At 37.9% G+C, this 20,221-nt stretch overlaps 1 protein-coding gene and 1 long non-coding RNA gene across 2 annotated transcripts; both read right to left on the bottom strand.

Annotated features, from left to right (window-relative positions):
* Positions 1-479: 479 nt before the first annotated feature.
* Positions 480-2,715, bottom strand: LOC147630141 (uncharacterized). The gene is made up of 2 exons (XR_015267789.1): positions 1,056-2,715; positions 480-949 (listed from the first exon to the last, which is right to left on the bottom strand). It is a non-coding gene; the product is annotated as an uncharacterized LOC147630141 (long non-coding RNA).
* A 2,875-nt stretch (positions 2,716-5,590) lies between these two features.
* LOC147630142 (granule-bound starch synthase 1, chloroplastic/amyloplastic-like) lies at positions 5,591-10,637 on the bottom strand. Its single transcript, XM_086811760.1, has 13 exons — positions 10,290-10,637; positions 10,126-10,206; positions 9,860-9,958; positions 9,253-9,342; positions 9,063-9,126; positions 8,875-8,975; positions 8,119-8,228; positions 7,771-8,014; positions 7,152-7,328; positions 6,843-7,034; positions 6,466-6,555; positions 6,238-6,366; positions 5,591-6,107 (listed from the first exon to the last, which is right to left on the bottom strand). The coding sequence occupies exons 1-13, from the start codon at positions 10,632-10,634 to the stop codon at positions 5,991-5,993; spliced, it is 1,839 nt and encodes a 612-aa protein (XP_086667886.1). The 5' UTR covers positions 10,635-10,637; the 3' UTR covers positions 5,591-5,990.
* Positions 10,638-20,221: the final 9,584 nt, after the last annotated feature.

Raw genomic sequence — 20,221 nt, forward strand, 5'->3', positions numbered from 1 at the left:
ACTGAATTAAGTACAACCATCCTATAAAGGTAAGACAATCACAATGAGAACCCATAGTTTTTTTATGAACTAGCATTCATGTGTGTTTTAAAGAACATTTCTATCACGTTTTTACATTTTTAAGCTATTTGTACCTCAAAAAACCACTATAATACAAATATACACTTAATTGTGCAAAGAGTTTACTTAATTGCATTTATAATACACTATTCTATTGCGTTTGTACATTTTTCCTTATGTTGTAACACACAAGGCTATAACCCAAATAGATAATATGCTTCACAAGAATTAGATATCTTAATCACATTGTAGAGCACTATTCTATCGTGTTTGTACATTTTGACCTATGTTGTGCCTCACACGACTGTTACAATAATGCAAATACACAATAAGTTATAAAAGCAATACCTTGATTGCGTTGTGGAGAACTGTTCTATCGCATATGTATAGTTTGGCCTATTGTGTAACTCACAAGCATGTAGCACAATGCGCATATGTAATAAAATGAACAAGGAGATACCTTGATCACATTGTCGAGCTCGTGCGGAGCGCAGTATTGAGGCAACGTCCTTCCCACAATATGAATTGAAAGTCCTAGAAAAGAAATAATTTGAATGCACCTAAAAAAAAGTTACCTTTGGTGGCACTGGCCATGTGTCCCTAGCGTGCCTTTAAGGCGGCATTCAGTACATGACTCGATAAGTTTAATGATGCCATCAAAAAAGGTATAATCACATGTGCCGATGCTAATGCCAGATGATGTGCTTTTACTTCCTACAGTTTTCAACATGTATGGTGATGTACGTCTTCCAAGTGGTGTATTCTCGTGGTGTTCTACATTTTATCTATTCTCTACATCTCCACTGCTCCCCTGCTCCTTTGTTGTTCTCATGATCTCCTCTTCTCCCTTTCTCCTCTGGTTGTCCTCTACATCTCCTCTCGTTCTATTCTGTCAACAGCAAACCCCATAGTTTTTTATGGGCTATCATTCACATCTAAGTTGCATTTTGAAGAACCTTTTTAACAAGTTTTAACATCTTACACCTACTATGTACCTCAAAAAACAATCAAGTTTTTTGAGCTTTGCTTGTCTTCCATATGGGCGCAACGGAATCAAGTACAACCAGCCTATCAGGGTAAGACAATCAAAATGAAAACCAATAGTTTTTTACAAAGTAGCATTCATGTAGTCATATTTTAAAGAACATTTCTATCACTTTTTTACATTTTCAACCTATTCTGTATCTCAAAAAACCTCTACAATGCGAATAGACACTTAATTATGCAGAGTTTACTTGATTGCATTTTAATGCACGATTGCGTTTGTACATTTCAGCCTATACTATAACACATAAGACTGCTACAACGTGAATAGACAATACATTTTAAGGAGATACCTTAATCGCATTATAGAGCACCATTCTATCACGTTTAGCCAATAAAACTAGGAGGTGAATGATGAGCCTTTGCAAAGTACATACATAAACCTTAACATATACTTTCTATAGGCATTTCCGCATTTTGAGATCTACACAAGAATGATAAATTTAGATCCAACTCATCAACTAGGCACATGATCACAATTAAAGAGGAAAACAAAGGCCCAATCAAAGGTAATACATATTGTGTTTTCAAGTATTAATTGTAAATTAATGATAATCCAATGCAAAGAACCACTACAACAAACACAAGGCATCTCGATGCATTTTTATCATTTTATGAAGCATTAGTATGTGTTTGTCTTTATATTTTCTATTTTCTTGCATTGGTATAAGTGTTGCTTATACACTTATACTAATGCTGGGGAAAGATGTTTTATTGCACAACCATGGGCATCTCTTTATTTTCTTTCTTAAATAAGATGAAGAGAAAAATTAAAATCTTCCTATGCAAGATTATATTTTATTTGATGTTTGTTATTTGTAGAGGCTTCTTCTACATCTACAAGTCGACATCACCCACCTCTCAAGGTGCGAGTCTTCTCTTCTATATAATTTTTCTATATAAAACCCTTATGTACACATTATGACTTCTTATTTAAATGTTATATTTATTTTTAAGTGTCAAAGAGCATGCAAAGCTCTTATGTGTAAGGGTTTTCATAGAGCATAAAACATTCACTTTGGCATAAGAGCTATACATAAGAACTATGCATAGCTCTATGCATGCATTCTCTTGTGCAAAACTCTATGAAATGCATAAGGGCTATGCATAGGTCTATGCATGAGCATATGGATCTATGCTTTAGAGCTCTATGTATGCAAAGACTCCCTAGATTTAGAGCTTTATGCATGCATAGAGATCTTAACAAGCAAGGAGACCTCTAATGCATAGAGATCTATGATTTAGGTATCTACACTTTAAATCTCATCAAATCTCTATTGAATAGAGATCTATGTATGCAAAGACTCTCTAGCTCTTTAGAGATTTATGCATACATAGAGCTCTCAAGCATAGACCTCTAATGCATAGAGATATATGCTTGCTAAAGCTCTTGATTTTAATATCTACACTATAAAGTCTCTAATGTAGAGCACTATGCATATACACTCTATCTATAGAATCCACATTAGAGCTCTTAATACATGCATAATCTCATATGCATTATGCATCATTTTAATAAGATATCTTAGCATTTTATTGTTTCATGTCTTATAAGTTCTTCACATGTGTTGATTCAAGTGCGCTTTTAGGATTGAAAATCATGGAGGAAGATGTGGAGGAATGAGCTTCCATATATCCATGCTACATCTATCCATCTTCATGTTTGTAGCCTCTCTCTATTTTGAAATGATCTCAATCTATGGTAAGGTTTTCACTAACTTTCTTTTCTTATTTGTAAGGGTTTTTTGATCCAATACAATGGAGAATGCATAGAGATATGCATGTCTCTAACCATGCCAAAGCATAAGATGATCCTAGAGATGTGCATTGAATGCTCTTATGCTCTTATGTTCTTATGCTCTTATGCATGTCCCTGTGCTCTTATGTTCTTATGCTCTATGCATGCATAGATCTATCTGTGCTCTTATGCTTTGGCAAAGAATAGAGCTTTCTACATGCTCTTATGCACGTGTCTATGCTCTTATGCATGTCTCTATGCTCTTATGTTCTTATGCTCTATGCATGCATAGATCTATGTGTGCTCTTATGCTTTGGCAAAGAATAGAGCTTTCTACATGCTCTTATGCACGTGTCTATGCTCTTATGCATGTCTCTATGCTCTTATGTTCTTATGCTCTATGCTCTTATGCATAGAGCTCAAGCTTATGCTCTATATCTCTCTTCTCCACCAAAGAGCCTACACACTATCACCTCTTGTTTCCCTAAGGGTAGGCATCAACATAACCCTCTCTCCTTTATATTAATGCTGCACCCTTGGATGTTTGGAAGTTTTTTTAAATAAATTTACTCATTTAGCTTTATTGAATAGACCTAATACATAGATATATGAATACTCTTAATGCTTTGGCATGTATAGAGATCTATGCTTTAAAGCTCTTACACATGCTCTTATGCATGCCATGATTTAAGCTTCAATGTGTAGAGAAGTATGAATAGATTCTTAAAAGACTATGCATAGACTACTTTATATTATGGATATCTTATGAAATGCAATAGAGTATCCTTAGCTCTAAGCATGCCAAAGAATAAGATCATCCTAGAGCTATACATTGCATGCTCTTATGATTTAGAGATCTAAGCATGCTCTTATGCTATGGAAAAGTAGAGAGCTCTAATGCATAGAGCTTTATGCATGCTCTTATGCTCTATACTCTTGTGCATGTCTTTAGAAACTCTTATGCGTAGAGATCAAGGTTATGCTCATCCTTTTTACTTTTTTATGTTCTTTTTATTTGTAAGTCTTCTTCAAAGAGCTCAAGCTATCACCTCCCCTTTGTCCTAAGATAAGCATTAGTGCCACCACCCTCACTTTAATATTAATGATATTAATGATATTAATGTTGCACCCTCGGATTCTTGGGATGTGTTTTTAAATTCACTCCTCCAACTTTAATGCATAGATTTAATACATAGCTCTATGCATGCTATTATGATTTGACATGCATAGAGATGATCTATGCTTAATGAATAGATCAGTATTCATAGATTCTCATAAGACTCTATACGTATAAACTCTACATATGGTTTTCTTATTAATTTGCATACATAAAGCTATGCATGCTCATCATATGCTTTATTTTAATATGATATTACTAAACATGTTAGTGTTTTCTTGTTTCATGTTTTTGGTAGGTTTTCTTTTTCATGCATAATAGTTCATGTTTCTTCTTATAATATTCCATCTCCATGTTCACCTCTATACTTTCTACACCTTCCATACACATAGAGTTATGGAGAGACTAGAAAGCATGGAGGTAGATATGTACGAATAAGCTTTTGATAATGTGAGCACTGCACTGTATGGGAAGATTTCATAACAACTGCACTCTACAATAAGAGCACAAATGACCAAGCGTATGATAAGAGTCTAATCCTCGTCGCTTAAAACACTCTAGTGCAATTAGTTCCTCTTTTTCTTTTTCTTTTTGTCTTTATACTTTTATGCATATAGCTCTTTGCTCTAATATACATATAGCTGTAAGAGATTAGAGCCCTTACACAATAAGAGCTTATGCATAAGACCTCCATAATTAAGCTCATATATGCATAGAGCTCTACACATAAGAGCTTATGCATAAGACCTCCATAATTAAGCTCATATATGCATAGAGCTCTACACATAAGAGCTTGTGCATAGAGTTATGCATACATAGAGATCATGATTTTAAGATTTTATACATGCTCTTATGCACAAACATATGGAAAAGCACTCATATGTTTCAACATGCATAAGAGCATGATTTTTTCGTAAAAAGTATGTAGTCAAACTTTTTGTCCAAGTGTCTGCATGTAATCTTTGCATATGGAAGCTTTGCATTCCAGATGTTAAGTGGTTAATCACTTTAAAGGTGTGACTGACTACAAACACAGTTACAAGACACTACATGGGTAGATAGAGTAAAGTATAGTACTACACCATATGCATAAGCTTTTTAGCAAGCCTTTTTTCCATTAGCATGAGTTTTCTTAATGCAAGGCTTTGAGGTATGCCAATTATATGATGATCCATGATGGTTGTGAGACATCGATAGGTTGAAGAGAATAAAGATGAGGATGTGCCAAGCAACAACAAAGATGATGGTTTATAATAGACAAGCCAAAATATTTATCTAGACCAAGTTCTATTTTAGATATAAAAGTAAAATAGGTATGCTTTTCTTTGCATTGATCTATTGTGACTTGCCTTGGGGTGTTTTTTTTATCAATGTAAGTAAACTTTTATTTACATCTTTATATTTTTTGGTGATAGGATGGAAAAGTGTGTCCAACTATGCATGCATGTGTCATTCATTCTCGTGCTTTGACCATGTAAGATCCACATGGTCTCAACTTTCTCTAATGACTATCTTCTCACGTTTTGTTGCATGCATGTTTCAACCAAAAGTCCCTTAGGGTTTGTTGGCACCTGCCATGGACATCAGATAACCACCAACTTACCAAGGCCAAAGCACAAAACATGAAAACCTAATCATAACTTCCTAAACGTATATACACTAGAAAATAACTGGTCAAGCAGTTTCTAATACAAATTAAGCACTCGCTCGACAAAACAGAAACACGGATCCTACTGATGCCTAGGGCTAATATACTTTTGAAGCTGCTAAAATGAGCCATTATGATCCCACGGTAAGGTTAAGCTATTTATAATAGCCCTGTTGAGTCTGATTAAGCCATTATTGCACATCCCACAGTAAGGTTAAGCTACTTATTATAATAGCCTTCTGAGGCTGATTTGAGGGACGTTTACCGCACTTGGATCACTACTTACAGGTATGGCGCCTTGCTTGGCTTTAGAAACATCTTCTCATTTCCCCAGAGAGAGATTTCTCGTGAGAAAGCCCAAGCTACTGTATTACATATGAACCTCATGGAGCGGCCACATTTGCCATTGCCAACGGAGCGATCTCATCGCCCTCGAACCCAGGCTTGCTTCCTTCTACCTGTAGGCTTAGCAATACATCCTCCCATTGTCTTGCAGGTCCCTAACAAAGCCAGAAATGAGGCTGTGAGATATGTAGAACTCTCATAGGCAAAATTTGGGCTATGGTGCAGTTCTCCTATGTACTGTTAAGATGGCAATTGCAAACTGCTGCACTATTCAAACAATTATACCTTCCAAGACAAGTCCTGTGCCATGCAAGCTTTGATCATTTTACTGAAGGCAACGGTCCCATAAGCCTTCACAGCTCTTTTGACAGTAGTGCTAAGAGCCTCCACATCACTAGGATCCACTTCCTCACACTGCAGACTCCAGGACAAACATCACATAAAAGCATGTGCATTCAAGCTTCTCCCTGATCCCACATTATCACTCTAGTACATGAAAGAAGTAGAGCTCACCTTCGCATTGAAAGCCTTCCCCATGTGAAAGCCAGTTATTCCCTCCTTTACAGTGTCCACCAGGCCACCAGTAGAAGCAACAATCGGAACCTGATGGCAATACACAGGAACTTGCAGGAAGGCTTTCATAACAGTGAACCCTTAAACAGGAGATCTTGCAAACCCCAAGGATTGGCATGCATCCAGTGCGATTAATGTGAGCTTAGCTAGAAAACCCAGATGTGATTAAGTGAGCTTAGCTAGAAAATAAATGCATGAGCACGAATAGCTATCCTTGATCTTATGATACGCAAATTTCAGCCAACACACGAGCAGCCACCCGCCACACTACTTACACACGTACACCAGAGAGAGAGAGAGAGAGAGAGAGAGAGTACCGTTCCATAACGCATAGCATGCAGCTGAATCAAACCACAGGGCTCGAATCTGCTCGGAATCAGCACAAAATCAGCACCTGCTATTATCATGTGTGCTAGAGGCGCATTGAACTTGACGACTCCTACGGCTTTGTCAGGAAACTTTACTTCTAGTTCCTTCAATTGTTTCTCTAAGTACTTCTTGCCTGTGCCCTGAAACAATCATAAATCAGTCCAAAGTTATATACACAGAAATTGCCAGAGCCCCAAACATGATAAAACCACTAAAAATAATCTTTGAATTGGCTGCACGGGAACCCCATAACTCACCAAGACAATCAACTGCACGTCCTCTTTAAGAATATCGGCAACTGCTTCCACAAGGATGTCTGAGCCTTTCTGCTCCTCCAATCTTCCAATAAAGCCGATCAATGGAACATCAGGGTTTACTGGCAAACCCACTTCAGCCTGCAGGGCTTCCTTCAGTGCTGGCTTTGCTTCTAGAACCTGCCACAAAATTACTAGGCCCATTCATTCAGTAGGGTTCCCAGATAACATGTTTCTTAGCAAATCAAAAAACTTGGACCCTTAGAATTTTGACGGTTTTTTGTTGCGAATTTGCAGATCTTTGAGTAAAAATATAACTAAAATGTTGTTGGAGAGAGAGAGAGAGAGAGATGCAGATTCTGCACCACTGCAGAACATAAGAACCTAAGAGACCAAAACATATTTTGACATCACAGACATCATGAAACTAGGGAAGCACACACATGCACGCTTGTTGGCAAGAGAAAGGAGAGTGAGGGAAGACAGTACGTTTTAATACATCTGAACAAACCCAAGACACCTAGGAGACCACACAATCACTGGCATCACAAACAGATAAGGAGATCAAAGGAGGCAGAGCAGTTTATGGCAGGTGGATTGCTGTGATGCAGCAGTTACTTACAGTTGATGCATCGTACTTTACTTCCAAGTGCTTATCTGCAGATGGATCCCACTCTTGGACATCCATTCCATTGACAATGCCAGTGATGCCTGTTTTGCGAATAATCGAGTCCAATTCCACACCTCTCTCAGCACCAGACAGAAGCTCAGAAGCATAGTTTGGGCTGACAGTAAGCACCAAATCTGCCTCTAATATCCCAGCTTTCATCCAGTTGATTTTCCGACCTTTTACAGGTACATCATAGCTGTGTGGAGAGAAACTTTTAGTTGATGAAGCAATCCAGTACTGTCTTCTAGGAAAATATATAATAGCTAGAAGAGTGTTCTTGATATACAGAGGAAGACATACCCGTCAATGAAGTCAAACGAGCTCTTGAACTGAGCTGGAAGATTCAAAAGCGAGAAATCTTGAAAAGGAAACCTGCCTTGATACGCAATATTGTGTATGCAGAAAGCAACCTGCAGCAATCAATATCAGGCATGTCAGTTATAGTGCCATGATAATATCAATCAATTTTCCCTTGCATCCACATGCCAAATACCTCGTTCTAACCACATGGAAGGGATCCTGCCTACCTGCTTCTTATATAAGCAAGGATAACTGAAGCTATGGGAAAACCCACTAAAGAATAAGGTCTTCTGGAGTAATATATAACAGATGGAGACCAAATCTTGCTCGGAATACTGGCAGGACTACTGAGTCACCAACAAAACCGCCAATACTCTATCTGAGGTTCCATCAGAAGTAGAGATCCAAGAAGCTAAAAGAGATAGAGACATGACCTTCAACTGGACCAGTGTGTGCTGCATAAAATCTGAAGTACCATCATAAATGCACTTCCAGGTTAGTTTTAAAGTTGGCAAAGAGGAGAATGCTTCAAAGTTCACAAGGGTCTCCTCTAAGACTCCTCATATTATGCTTCAAGCCATCCTACACTCAGTAGGCGTTAGCATATACTACACCCTCAGTTACATTGAGATCAGGTGCACCACTTTTGAACAGGAGTGTTAAGGTTATCCAAGATGTACTAAATACAAGGTTATCCATGATGTATTAAATACAACACACAAATTTTCCTTCTAAAATGCTCATGCCCATAAGTACCTTGGCATTCTTAAAAAGTCCTTTTGGCTTATAGTTGGCCTTCAAATAACATGGTAGCAATGCTGTATGCCAATCATTTGCCACAATGACCACATCTTCCCCTGACATTACAGACACAGTCATGAAATGGACTTCCAATGGAAGGAACATAAAAGTATCTACAATTTTCATACTAATTTGAAGCTCACCATATGGACCACTGTAAGTCCCATTGTTGGACAAATTCAAGACAAGAAGAGCTTCAATAACCGCCTACAAAGAAGAGAAGCTCCTTAATGAGTAAACGGACTTCCATAATGACCCAGGAGATCTTAAAGATAGACAAAAGGGCTGATCTTTCAAGATGATTGTGAAAGCAAATAAAAGCCTTTAAATTACCTGGTTGAAAAGGCTGAATCTCAATTGATTGTCCGAATAATCAATTCCAGTTTCAGGACCGTAGATCTTGCTACCGGTTTTGCCCCACACCTGCCAGACTAAAAAGCATGATTTCTCTGGAGAAAATGGAAAACCAACGCAAGGATCCGGTGATGGATATTATCCCGAGCCAGATCATCTCACAAGCCGGAGTGTTAGAATCTGTGCCATGAAATTAGTGATTGTGCTCTATAAGTTTCCTAAGCCTGGCTTAGCTAGCCAGCATGAGCTAAGGCTGGTCTGTTTAGCCAACATGTTATATAAGCTGAGCCTAGCTCAGCTAGCCACCAACATGAGGGTAGGGGATGAGGACTAAGCTACCCTCTGATAGTTCTTTCAGTCAGGCTAACCCATTCACATAGATTATCGGTGTAGTTATTAATCTAACTGCTGTTTCTTGAATGGTAGATCATGTCTCATCCAATAACCCATGCATAGATTGGCGAGCATGCATCCATAAACCATTTCTACTTTCTAAATGCTTATGGTGAAGATGATCATTTGGCCCAGCCATGATTTCATAAAATATTAACAGAACCAGCACAATTAGCCGTCCTCACTTGAATACCTTGGCAAGGAAGAGGGGATGATCCACAAAGACTCGGTCTACACCTCGTTTGTATGCATGAAAGAAGCGCACTTGTTCGATCTTGTCTCCAACTTTCACCTGCAGGACCAAGAAAGACTTCATGTTAAATGAAATCCAAGTTAAACGCCAGGCACCTTAATTTCTCCCAAGAGCTTGCTTTGCAAAGACACATTAAGTAGTAGAGGATTTCTTGTTCTCGGGGTAATCTTACAACGAATCTAACAAAATCACATGGAAATACATACATTCACCAAGACGTCTGTGTCCCAGCAATCTTTGTACTGGTCGTAGCGTGGAGATATCGTCATGACCCGATGTCCCCGAGCCTGTACAGTTGGAAAAACGGCATGGCTATGAGCTGCGTGTGTGTGTTTTGGGTGGTGGGTGGTGGTGGTGGTGGTGGACTTACGGCCAGAGCAGGGGGTAGTCCGCCGACGACATCTCCCAGGCCTCCGGTCTTGCTCCAGGGCCCCACTTCCGCTGACACAAACACGAAGGCATTAGACCCCGTGCCGCAGACCACGGTTGCGCGCGAGCTCCTTGATCTGCTCCTCCTGGAGGCCACCGCTCGCCGCACACTCTGCTGCAAGCTCGCCTCCGACGACGCCGAGGAAAGGCGCAGGCCATTGAACTGCAACGAAGCAGGCAACGCAGACAGCTTGGAAGAAGAAGTCGAAGACGAGTACGAATATTCAGAGGAAGACACTGTAATCGACGAGAGAGGGGAGAAATTAGAAGAAGACGCCATGGCCATAGCTGTGGAGCAAGCACACGGCGAGAACGGTGGCGGGGCAATGGCGAGAAACAGTGAGTCTGTAGTGCTAGCTCGCGTAAGCGGTTGTGGTCTGCATGCCGTGTGTTTTCTATAACTTCCTTTATAGTGAGTGAGCTGCTGATGTGTCAGCTTATGGATGCCACAGCAGCCATCGCCACTCCCCCCCTTGCACGATCGTGCCACCGCCGCGGGGCCCAAAGGTCATTTCCTCACGAAAATTATTCTTTTGCATAGCTTTGATGGTACTCCTCACTCCAGGAGAGTCACAGACCTCACCCATCAACCCATCAGGGCCAGACATATTGTTGTGATTCATGCCATCTAAATAATATTCGGATGAACAGTCACACTATCTATTGCATGTCCGAGGTACATCATCTACACCTTTTTGTAAATTACCCCCCCTATGTGACTTTACAACTTTCCTTATGGGAAGATAGTCACCACAATTACCCAGCCTTAGATATAGGGAGGGCCTAGTATGTACGTCCCACCTTTCACATAGCCATGTAAGCTCCATGTATTCTAACACTATGGAAATGGTAGAAGACGAGCTCCTTTTATGAGAAACCTTATTTCTAGTGCTTTTCTGGGTTAAAATTTAACAAACTCAATTGAAATGTAGAATTTCCATTGATTTTTAAGCACTCTCTACACTGTGCAAGGTTCACGCTCTACACTGTGCAAGGTTCACTCTCTACACTGTGCAAGATTCAAGGTTCGAATCTACCCTTGTGGCATATGTAATTCCGTACACTGTCGTGTCAAATAAGGGACAAAATTAATACATTTTATTTTAATTACAATTTTTGAAGCTAGAGGTGGGTTACTTTTTTTGGGTATTACCTTTATTTTGGTTGGCTGGGAGAGAGATTTCTTTCGTTTGATTGGTGGTGGAGAGAGAGATTTCTTTCGAGCAATAGGCCCAACCTTTTTGCTTCACGGACGGGACTCCATGTTCTTAGTGTGGACAGGACCCTGGTGAGAAGACACGCCGTACCATACCTGTTTGCACCCATTCCTCCTTATCACATCATTCACATGGCACCGTGTCCCTTTCAGGGGACCCTTCAATATATATATATTTATCCTTTTTTTTTCAAGCCCAACTCCCCACGGGCCTGATTTAAGTATCTGCGAACAACCTGACTTGTCAGCGTTCGATTTGCTGAAGTTGTGCATGACTAGTCTTCGGTATATGCCTTCAAGGTGAACTGTTTTTTTAATTTTAAAAAATAAAAAATTAGCGGAGGTGGACTGTTGTATATATATATATATGCCTTCAAGTTTAAAAATAGTCCAAGAGTCCATCTCCAAACGTTGGAAAAAAAATGTTGTTGTTATGCTGTGATGTAGAACCAAGAGGATTTTCCCACCGCCCATTTAACGTGCAAGTGGCCAAAAGCATTAAATGCATCAGCTTGTGACGAGTCTAGCATCTGGCCCAAATTGAGAAGGAAAAACCCAACTTGGCCAATCACTTGGCCAACTTCTATTGATATAGGAAAGCCCGAGTGAACCTAGCATGGGAAGATGCGGTAAGATATTACAACCCTTCCTCTTAAATCTACTAGTGGCATGACTCGTCTTCAACGGGCTCTTGAGTATTCGAACCTAGGAGAAAAAGGCCTTATATTTAAAGCCTACTTTGGGCCTCATGGTCGTCGACTTAACAACCTACATATATATATCCACATCGTGCTTGCCACAATATCAAAACTCCCAAAACACTTAGTTTTCTTTGAATAAGCACACCAAAATTGGCATACATATGTATCTAGCATTCCAACCCACAGTAGTGGTGACAACCAAACATACATGCACAAACCAGTAAAACAATTTTCGAGCAACTGGATTATCTCTCCTTAGAAGCCTATGCTCCTCGTCTCACCATCTATCCAAAAAAGATATATGAGACAATAACATTAGCTATGGCAAGATATAATTTTAAAGAAAAAAAACTGAAAGATAGAACCTTACAAAACTCATTCGGTGGATCAACATTTGAGATGAATGGCATTTGAACATGCTTGTAAACACCAAATCAGAAAATTATGTACTGTCCAGTGCCTATGCACCATCTAGCATGTTGGGCTTTTCATAGCCTATAAACATTACAGGTACATGAAGCTGATCCGCAATCTTAGATTGTAAATTCTAAGTAGCCCAAAGCTCTCATTGTGTAAGCATCTAGACCATACAAACATAGCAATAATCTAGGTTCCAAAATATAAAGATATTCCGTATTTCAAGAAAATGTATCAATATCATTTTTTATATACATTAAAATGCCAAAAAACCCCAAAAATATATTTTTATACCGTAATACACTTGTACACTTTAATAGTTCGATCATTGGAGATGTTGTAGCTTATCCTTCCCAAGATGGAGGGTCTACAATTGAGCCATGAAAATTAAATAGATTATAGTAAACAATGATAACTATGTTATAGCAAACGTCATGACCAATACCTTCAATATCTTGTCCATCAACATAAATAAATGAAAATGATCTCCTTTTGCTACATCCATCCTATATACTATTACCTATGATCTCCTTTTGCTACATCCATCCTTTTGCTACATCCATTCTATGATATCAAATACAACACTACCTCCACTAATCATTTACACATGATTATGAGGTCTCTCTCTCTCTCTCTCTCTCTCTCTCTCTCTCTCTCTCTCTCTCTCTCTCTCTCTCTCTCTGGGCGTTAAGTATTTCGAACTAAGCAAGAAAAATTAATAATGCCACAGTAAAGGAAAGCAAGTCAAAAGCGAAACATTTTCTTATCCAAATGTCCCTAAAAACAAAGAAGAACTCACGATGCCCCTATAGCCATCTCAAAATTTTTGAACCACTCCTGCAGCAAGATGAGACACTCTGTACTTCTAGATCTACATGGTGGCTTTACCTTAATGTCAATCATTTATTCCATACAATGTAAATATATTTATATATATCAATTTAATTTTACCGACAAAACAGAAACGCCAATGTGGGAGATGAATTGCAAGAATTTTGCCATCCAACTCCTATTTATCTTCATGTCTTCGCATCACAAAACTAAAAATGTCAATCTACAAGAATCATAATCAACTTGAAAGTATGCACACTTATTAAAAGACAACATAGATTTCACATGCCACATCTTTGCGAACATTCTCCTTCCAAATGTTTCCTTTATTGATTCAACGATGGCTACGAATGTAGTCTCTAGCATTTGTAGGGTGCCTTATGGGCATACATTACATTTACATTCTTCTAGAGATACCCTTTGCAGTACCTCTTTGTAGACAACATTCATTGTGTAGACTTCATTTATGCCTTCGTTTCTGCTTTCATGGTCCACAGTATCTTTTACGCACACTTTTACTACATTTGATGATCTAACACATGACATAACAACATACAACTATCCATGTGTGAATACTTGTGTGGCCAAATAAAGTCCCAACACACTCAATGTTTGACCTTGGGACTTATTTATTGACATACTAAAAGCTAGTCTCATAGGAAATTGTGTCCTTCTTATGTCAAAAGGCAATTAAAGAATGAATGAAATGAATATTATCCTCAGAATGAAGACCTTGTCTCCAATGTTTGTACCTGTAATAATTTCTACTTCTATCACCTTTGAGTGAAATTGCTTACATATCAATCTAGTACTGTTACAAACAATACAACAGAATGAGGGTTTAGCAGCAAAAATAGTAGTGCTTTTACAACTAGAAGGGTACGGAGATGTTAGATTAACTGTTGGTACTATCAACAATGGGTTGTTGATGGAAGAGATGATGTTTGATGTTGTTCAACATGTTGATTTGGTTCTTTCCATGGAAAGAAGTCTTAATAGTTGTCAATCTAGAGCGTTCCATACCATCCTTGAGGCTGTTAATTTGAACAATGGCGATGTTTTTTTCCTCGATGGACCAGGCGGATCAAGCAAAACATATCTATATAATCCCTTGCTATCTTGATTGCATGGAGATAATCAAGTTGCTTTGGCATGTGCATCTTCAGGAATAGTTGCATTGTTACTTTCAAATGGACGCACTTCACACTCACGTTTCAAAATCCCATTGGTTTTGAATGCTTCTAGCATATGTAATATTAAAGCTAATAGCCCATTGGTCGAGATGTTGAAGCTTGCAAGATTAATCATTTGGGATGGGGCTCCAATGATGCATAGGTATGCATATTAAGCATTGGACACGACATTAAAAGATATCATGCAAAGCGATATAGTGTTTGGTGGCAAAATTATGCTCTTTGGTGGTGACTTTAGGCAAATCTTACCTGTTGTTGTTGCAAAGGGATTTGTTTTTATGTCTATGAAGTAGTGGACCGCCCCCCTACGCAAGATGACTATGATTTTGCATTACAACGAGGTTTGCAAGCTCTATTTGATAGGGTGCAAGAGAAATGATATATTGTTATTACTGGAAGACATGCTTGGCAAGCATGGCAAGTAAGTACATTCCTAAACCCTAAACCTCTTTGTTTTTGTAAAATTTATTTTTACTTGTGTTAGTTTTTATAAAATTTATTTTTACTTGTGTTAGTTTTATTGTGTTTTAGGATCATGTAACTAGAAACAATGGTGTAAATGTCTAAGCAAGAAGCAATGGAAATGTGACAGGTGAAGGGGGTGGAGCTGCAAGGAACAATAATAATCACACAGCATGAGATCTAGATAGCCCCTAGCTCCATAGATTTTCATTACGCTTTATCTTGTATATGAGTTTTTTGGAATCATACACTATAGATTGACAAACACCAACATCAACACACCTTCTCTGCAAGCCATGGATAAAATCATCTGAAAGTTCAGCACAAAATTTGACCCAAAGTTGTCCGGGAGATATAGGCTCACAAAAAACCAAAATGATAACAAAAAGTTGACATAGCTGGAATCCTATTTTCTTAAATGTAGCTTCTTGAAGATATATATACCACTTATCATCACTTTCTAGCATTCCTCTCGCTTCACATGCAACCTTAAAACAGGGATACAACTACCCATTCACTGTTTGTACTTTCTCAAAAGATTTGCAGCCTTTACACACTGTGAGTAGCATGCGTAAATAGTATTGCTCACCTACACTTGGGCTAACATTATACATAAATCCAATCGCATTTCCCTTTTTTCTTTTATTCCATGATTGAAGAGTTGAATTCCACACCCACGTGTAAGGGAAATCAACATATAGCAAGCTATTTGCTTCTACATACAATTGATTAGCTCTCAACCATTCAGTGAGAGTAGTTCTTCGGTTCATATCACAACTACTTACATCACGCAAATCATCATGGTCATTAAATATAACATGATTTTGCAAGGGAGTATGAACATGCAACCTTTGTATATCTGGATTTTCATCATGCAGATCATACTGATACATGCGCCAACTTGCCTATGATAGAGACAAGTTTCTTAGAATGGACTTCAATATTTCCCTTATAATGAAGTGATTTTCCTCAGGGCTCCTACATCTTCTACCCACAATGTAAAAGCCATCTAGTAATCCCAATGCCTCTTTGATTAAGAGGAGTTTGAAATTTACATCTAGCCTGTAAAGGTCTAAGACTACATAAATATACCGTGGGTTAACATCTAGCCTGTAAAGGTATAAGACTACATAAATATACCGTGGGTTAACATCATCCCATCCATCAAACCCAAGAAGTTCCCATTTTGGGCTAGGTTGGCACAAAAACAAAAACCCAACTGTGGCATTTCCTCAAAGAAGATCGTATCTAATAATTTATTATTGTCATAGGTCAACCTTAAAATGTCTAATGCCATGTTTCTACATAAGACTGAATCAAAATTCACGTCAATAACAATCATGATCTTCTTTATAGCTAGCAACAGAGAGAGAGAGAGAGCAGAAGAAAAGAAAGAGAGAGACAAAGATGATATTTGTATAAAAATATAAAGACTATTTAAATACAAATGTTCACATAAGAAGAACACAACCATATTTATTTTCAAATGAACTTATGCTTTGGGATACATTTAATAACTTCATCAAATACTTAATATACTTGATCTCTTGGGCCAACAACATTATAGTCTATTTCATAAAGATCAAGCAAGCCTAGACTTTCTTTAATATTCATTAACGTAATATTTTCATCTAATTTTTCTAAATCTAAACGTATAATAATTTTAAAAACATTGTTCCATCCAACAGCATGAAACACCCATGGCCCAAACCAACTTGGACTATGGAAAAAGTGAGCTCAATTTCTGTAGACAAATTCACCCTTTCCTCAAAGGAAAAGTACTCCTCATGTGCTAAAAAAAATGCAAGTCACTTCTTCCATCTCTGTCAATTATACATACATACATATAGGTAAGTAGATGCATGATTACTGTGTGCCTCTATATATAAATCGAAATTGTAGCTACTATGTGCAAATATATGCAACATATACAAAGATGTGACATGTAAATAAACACATCTAATTACAAATATCACCATGAAAATTAAAAAAGCATATTGCACAAAAAACATGAATATTTTAAAGAAAGGTCCTCCTACAATGAAGGGTGTAACAAAGAAAGGAATATTTTTAGATTTATCTATATATGTATGTATGTATGTATGTACATATGTATATATGTATGTATGTATGTATGTACATATGTATACACATATATACATACATACATTAATCTTATAGATACATAGAAATAAATACAACTTATTAACTTTTGTTGCACTAACACTCTCTCTCTCTCTCTCTCTCTCTCTCTCTCTCTCATGTTTGTACAAAATATGTGGCATTCTTTTTTATATTTCTATAATTTGAAACTGCATTTACAAAACTTGCTCTCTATAAAAAATACATTATACTATACAACTTTTGTAATATGTATGTGCATCAATGTGTGCTCTACATATGTATGTGCATCCATGTGTGCTCTACATGTGTGTGTGGGAGTGTTTGTCGGTGTGTGTGTGTGTGAGTGTCACCATATGTGTATATATATGGAGGCACTCTCTCTCTCTCTCTCTCTCTCTCTCTCTCTCTCTCTCTCTCTCTTTATGATTCCATGCTTCTCATGTGTGTGCTCTACATGTGTGTGTGTGAGTGTCACCATATGTGTATATATATGGAGGCACACACTCTCTCTCTCTCTCTCTCTCTCTCTTTATGATTCCATGCTTCTCATATGCATGCATCCATGTGTGCTCTATATGTGTGTGTGTGTGGGAGTGTTTGTGGGTGTGTGCGTGAGTGTCACTATATGTGTATGTATGTAGGCTCTCTCTCTCTCTCTCTCTCTCTCTCTCTCTCTCTCTCTCTCTCTCTCTTTATGATTCACATGCTCCTCATCATAACTAATTTATGATTCACGGTACATAAAATAGAAGTTCCCATAGCTATATTTAAAAAAATAACATTGGCATCATACATCTTGAACTTGCTCTCTATTTAAAATAAATTACACTATACAACTTTTGTAATATGTAAATGCATCCATGTCTGCTCTACATGTGTGTGGGTGTGTTACTCATCTTGAAAATAGTCTCATCTTGAACTTTCTCTCTATTTAAAATATAAAATACATTATACGTGCATCCATGTGTGCTCTACATGTATGTGTGTGGGAGTGTTTGTGGGTGTGTGTGGAAGTGTTTGTGGAAGTGGGTGTGTGTGGAAGTGTTTGTGGAAGTGTGTGTGTGGGTGTGTTTGTGGGTGTTTGTGGGTGTGTTTGTGGAAGTGTTTGTGGGTGTGTTTGTGTCATCATATGTGGCTCTCTCTCTCTCTCTCTCTCTCTCTCTCTCTCTCCCTCTCTCTCTCTCTCTCTCTCTCTCTCTCTCTCTCTCTCTATATATATATATATATATATATATATATATATATATATATATATATAATATATATATATAGAGAGAGAGAGAGAGAGAGAGGGAGAGAGAGAGATATATATATATATATGATTCACAGTACATAAAATAGAAGTTCCCATAGCTATATTATAAAAAAAACATGGGCATCATACATCTTGAAGTTGCTCTCTATTTAAAATACATTATACTATACAATTTTTCGTAATATGTACATGCATCCATGTGTGCTCTACATGTGTGTGTGTGTGTGTGTGTGTGTGTGTGTGTGTGTGTGTGGGTGGGTGTGTTGCTCATCTTGAAAATAGTCTCATCTTGAACTTGCTCTCTATTTAAAATATAAAATACATTATACGTGCATCCATATGTGATCTACATGTATGTGTGTGTGGGTGTGTGTGTGTGTGTGTGTGTCACCATATGTGGCACACACTGTCCCCCCCCCCCTCTCTCTCTCTCTCTCTCTCTCTCTCTCTCTCTCTCTCTCTCTCTCTCTCTCTCTCTCTCTCTCTAATTCACTGTACATAAAATAGAAGTTCCCATAACTATATTCAAAAAACATAACATGGAAAACATACATCTTGAGCTTTCTCTCTATTTAAAAAATACATTACACTATACAACTTTTGTAATGTGTGCGTGCATCCATGTGTGCTCTACATGTGTGTGTGTGGGTGTGTGTGTGAGTGTGTGTGGGTGTGTTGCTCATCTTGAATCTTGAACTTGCTCTCTATTTAAAATAAAAAACTACATATACTATATAAATAAATTGTAATATGTACGTGCATCCATGTGTGTTCTACATGTGTATGTGTGTGGGTGTGTTGCTCATCTTGAAAATAGTCTCATCTTGAACTTACTCTCTAACTATTAAAAACACACTCCCTCCCTCCCTCTCTCTCTCTCTCTCTCTCTCTCTCTCTCTCTCTCTCTCTCTCTCTCTCTCTCTCTCTCTCTCTCTATGATTCACAGTACATAAAATAGATTTTCCCATAGCTATATTCAAAAAACATAACATGGTAAGCATACATCTTCAACTTACTCTGTATTTAAACATACATCTTCACTTTTTGTAATATGTACGTAAATCCATGTGTGTGTGTGTGTGTGTGTGTGTGGGTGTGTTGCTCATCTTGAATCTTGAACTTGCTCTCTATTTAAAATAAAAAACTATATTATACTACACAAATTTTGTAATATGTATGTGCATCCATGTATGCTCTACATGTGTGTGTGTGGGACTGTTTGTGTGTGTGTGTGTGTGTGTGTGTGTGTGTGTGTGTTGGGGTCTGTGTGTGTTTGTTTGTGTGTGTGTGTTGGGGGGTGTGTCACCATATGTGTATATGTAACATCACTACAAGAGGCGGGGCCATTATCTACGCTTTTTTGATGCTTTAGAACTAAGCTTAAAATCCTTGAAACGTCGAATTACGCGTCGAAAAAAATGTCGAAATAGAAATGTCAAAATATGCATCGAAATAGACGCGTCGAAATAAGGGTCGAAATAATTATGTTTTCCACGCTTTTTTCGACGTGCTTTTCGACGCTTATTTTGATTAATATTTCGACTCTAATTTCGACTGACATTTCGACACCAATTTCGACTAACATTTCGACTCCTATTTCGACAGATGTAGGAAACTTTCGACGCTTTTTTTGACGGTTATTTTGACGCATACAAGTATTAAATTTTTTGGCAT

The sequence above is a fragment of the Cibotium barometz genome, chromosome 17, assembly GCF_041138505.1.
Source record: "Cibotium barometz isolate CiBa-2024 chromosome 17, ASM4113850v1, whole genome shotgun sequence".
Classification (NCBI taxonomy): Eukaryota; Viridiplantae; Streptophyta; class Polypodiopsida; order Cyatheales; family Cibotiaceae; genus Cibotium; species Cibotium barometz.

Excerpts from the sequence above, each read along its gene's own strand:
- LOC147630142 (XM_086811760.1), bottom strand. The coding sequence starts at position 10,634 with ATGGCCATGGCGTCTTCTTCTAATTTCTCCCCTCTCTCGTCGATTACA. Across the intron at positions 10,207-10,289 it reads GACTACCCCCTGCTCTGGCC|GCTCGGGGACATCGGGTCAT; the intron begins GTAAGTCCACCA and ends CCAACTGTACAG. Across the intron at positions 6,367-6,465 it reads GGAAGGCTTTCAATGCGAAG|TGTGAGGAAGTGGATCCTAG; the intron begins GTGAGCTCTACT and ends TGGAGTCTGCAG.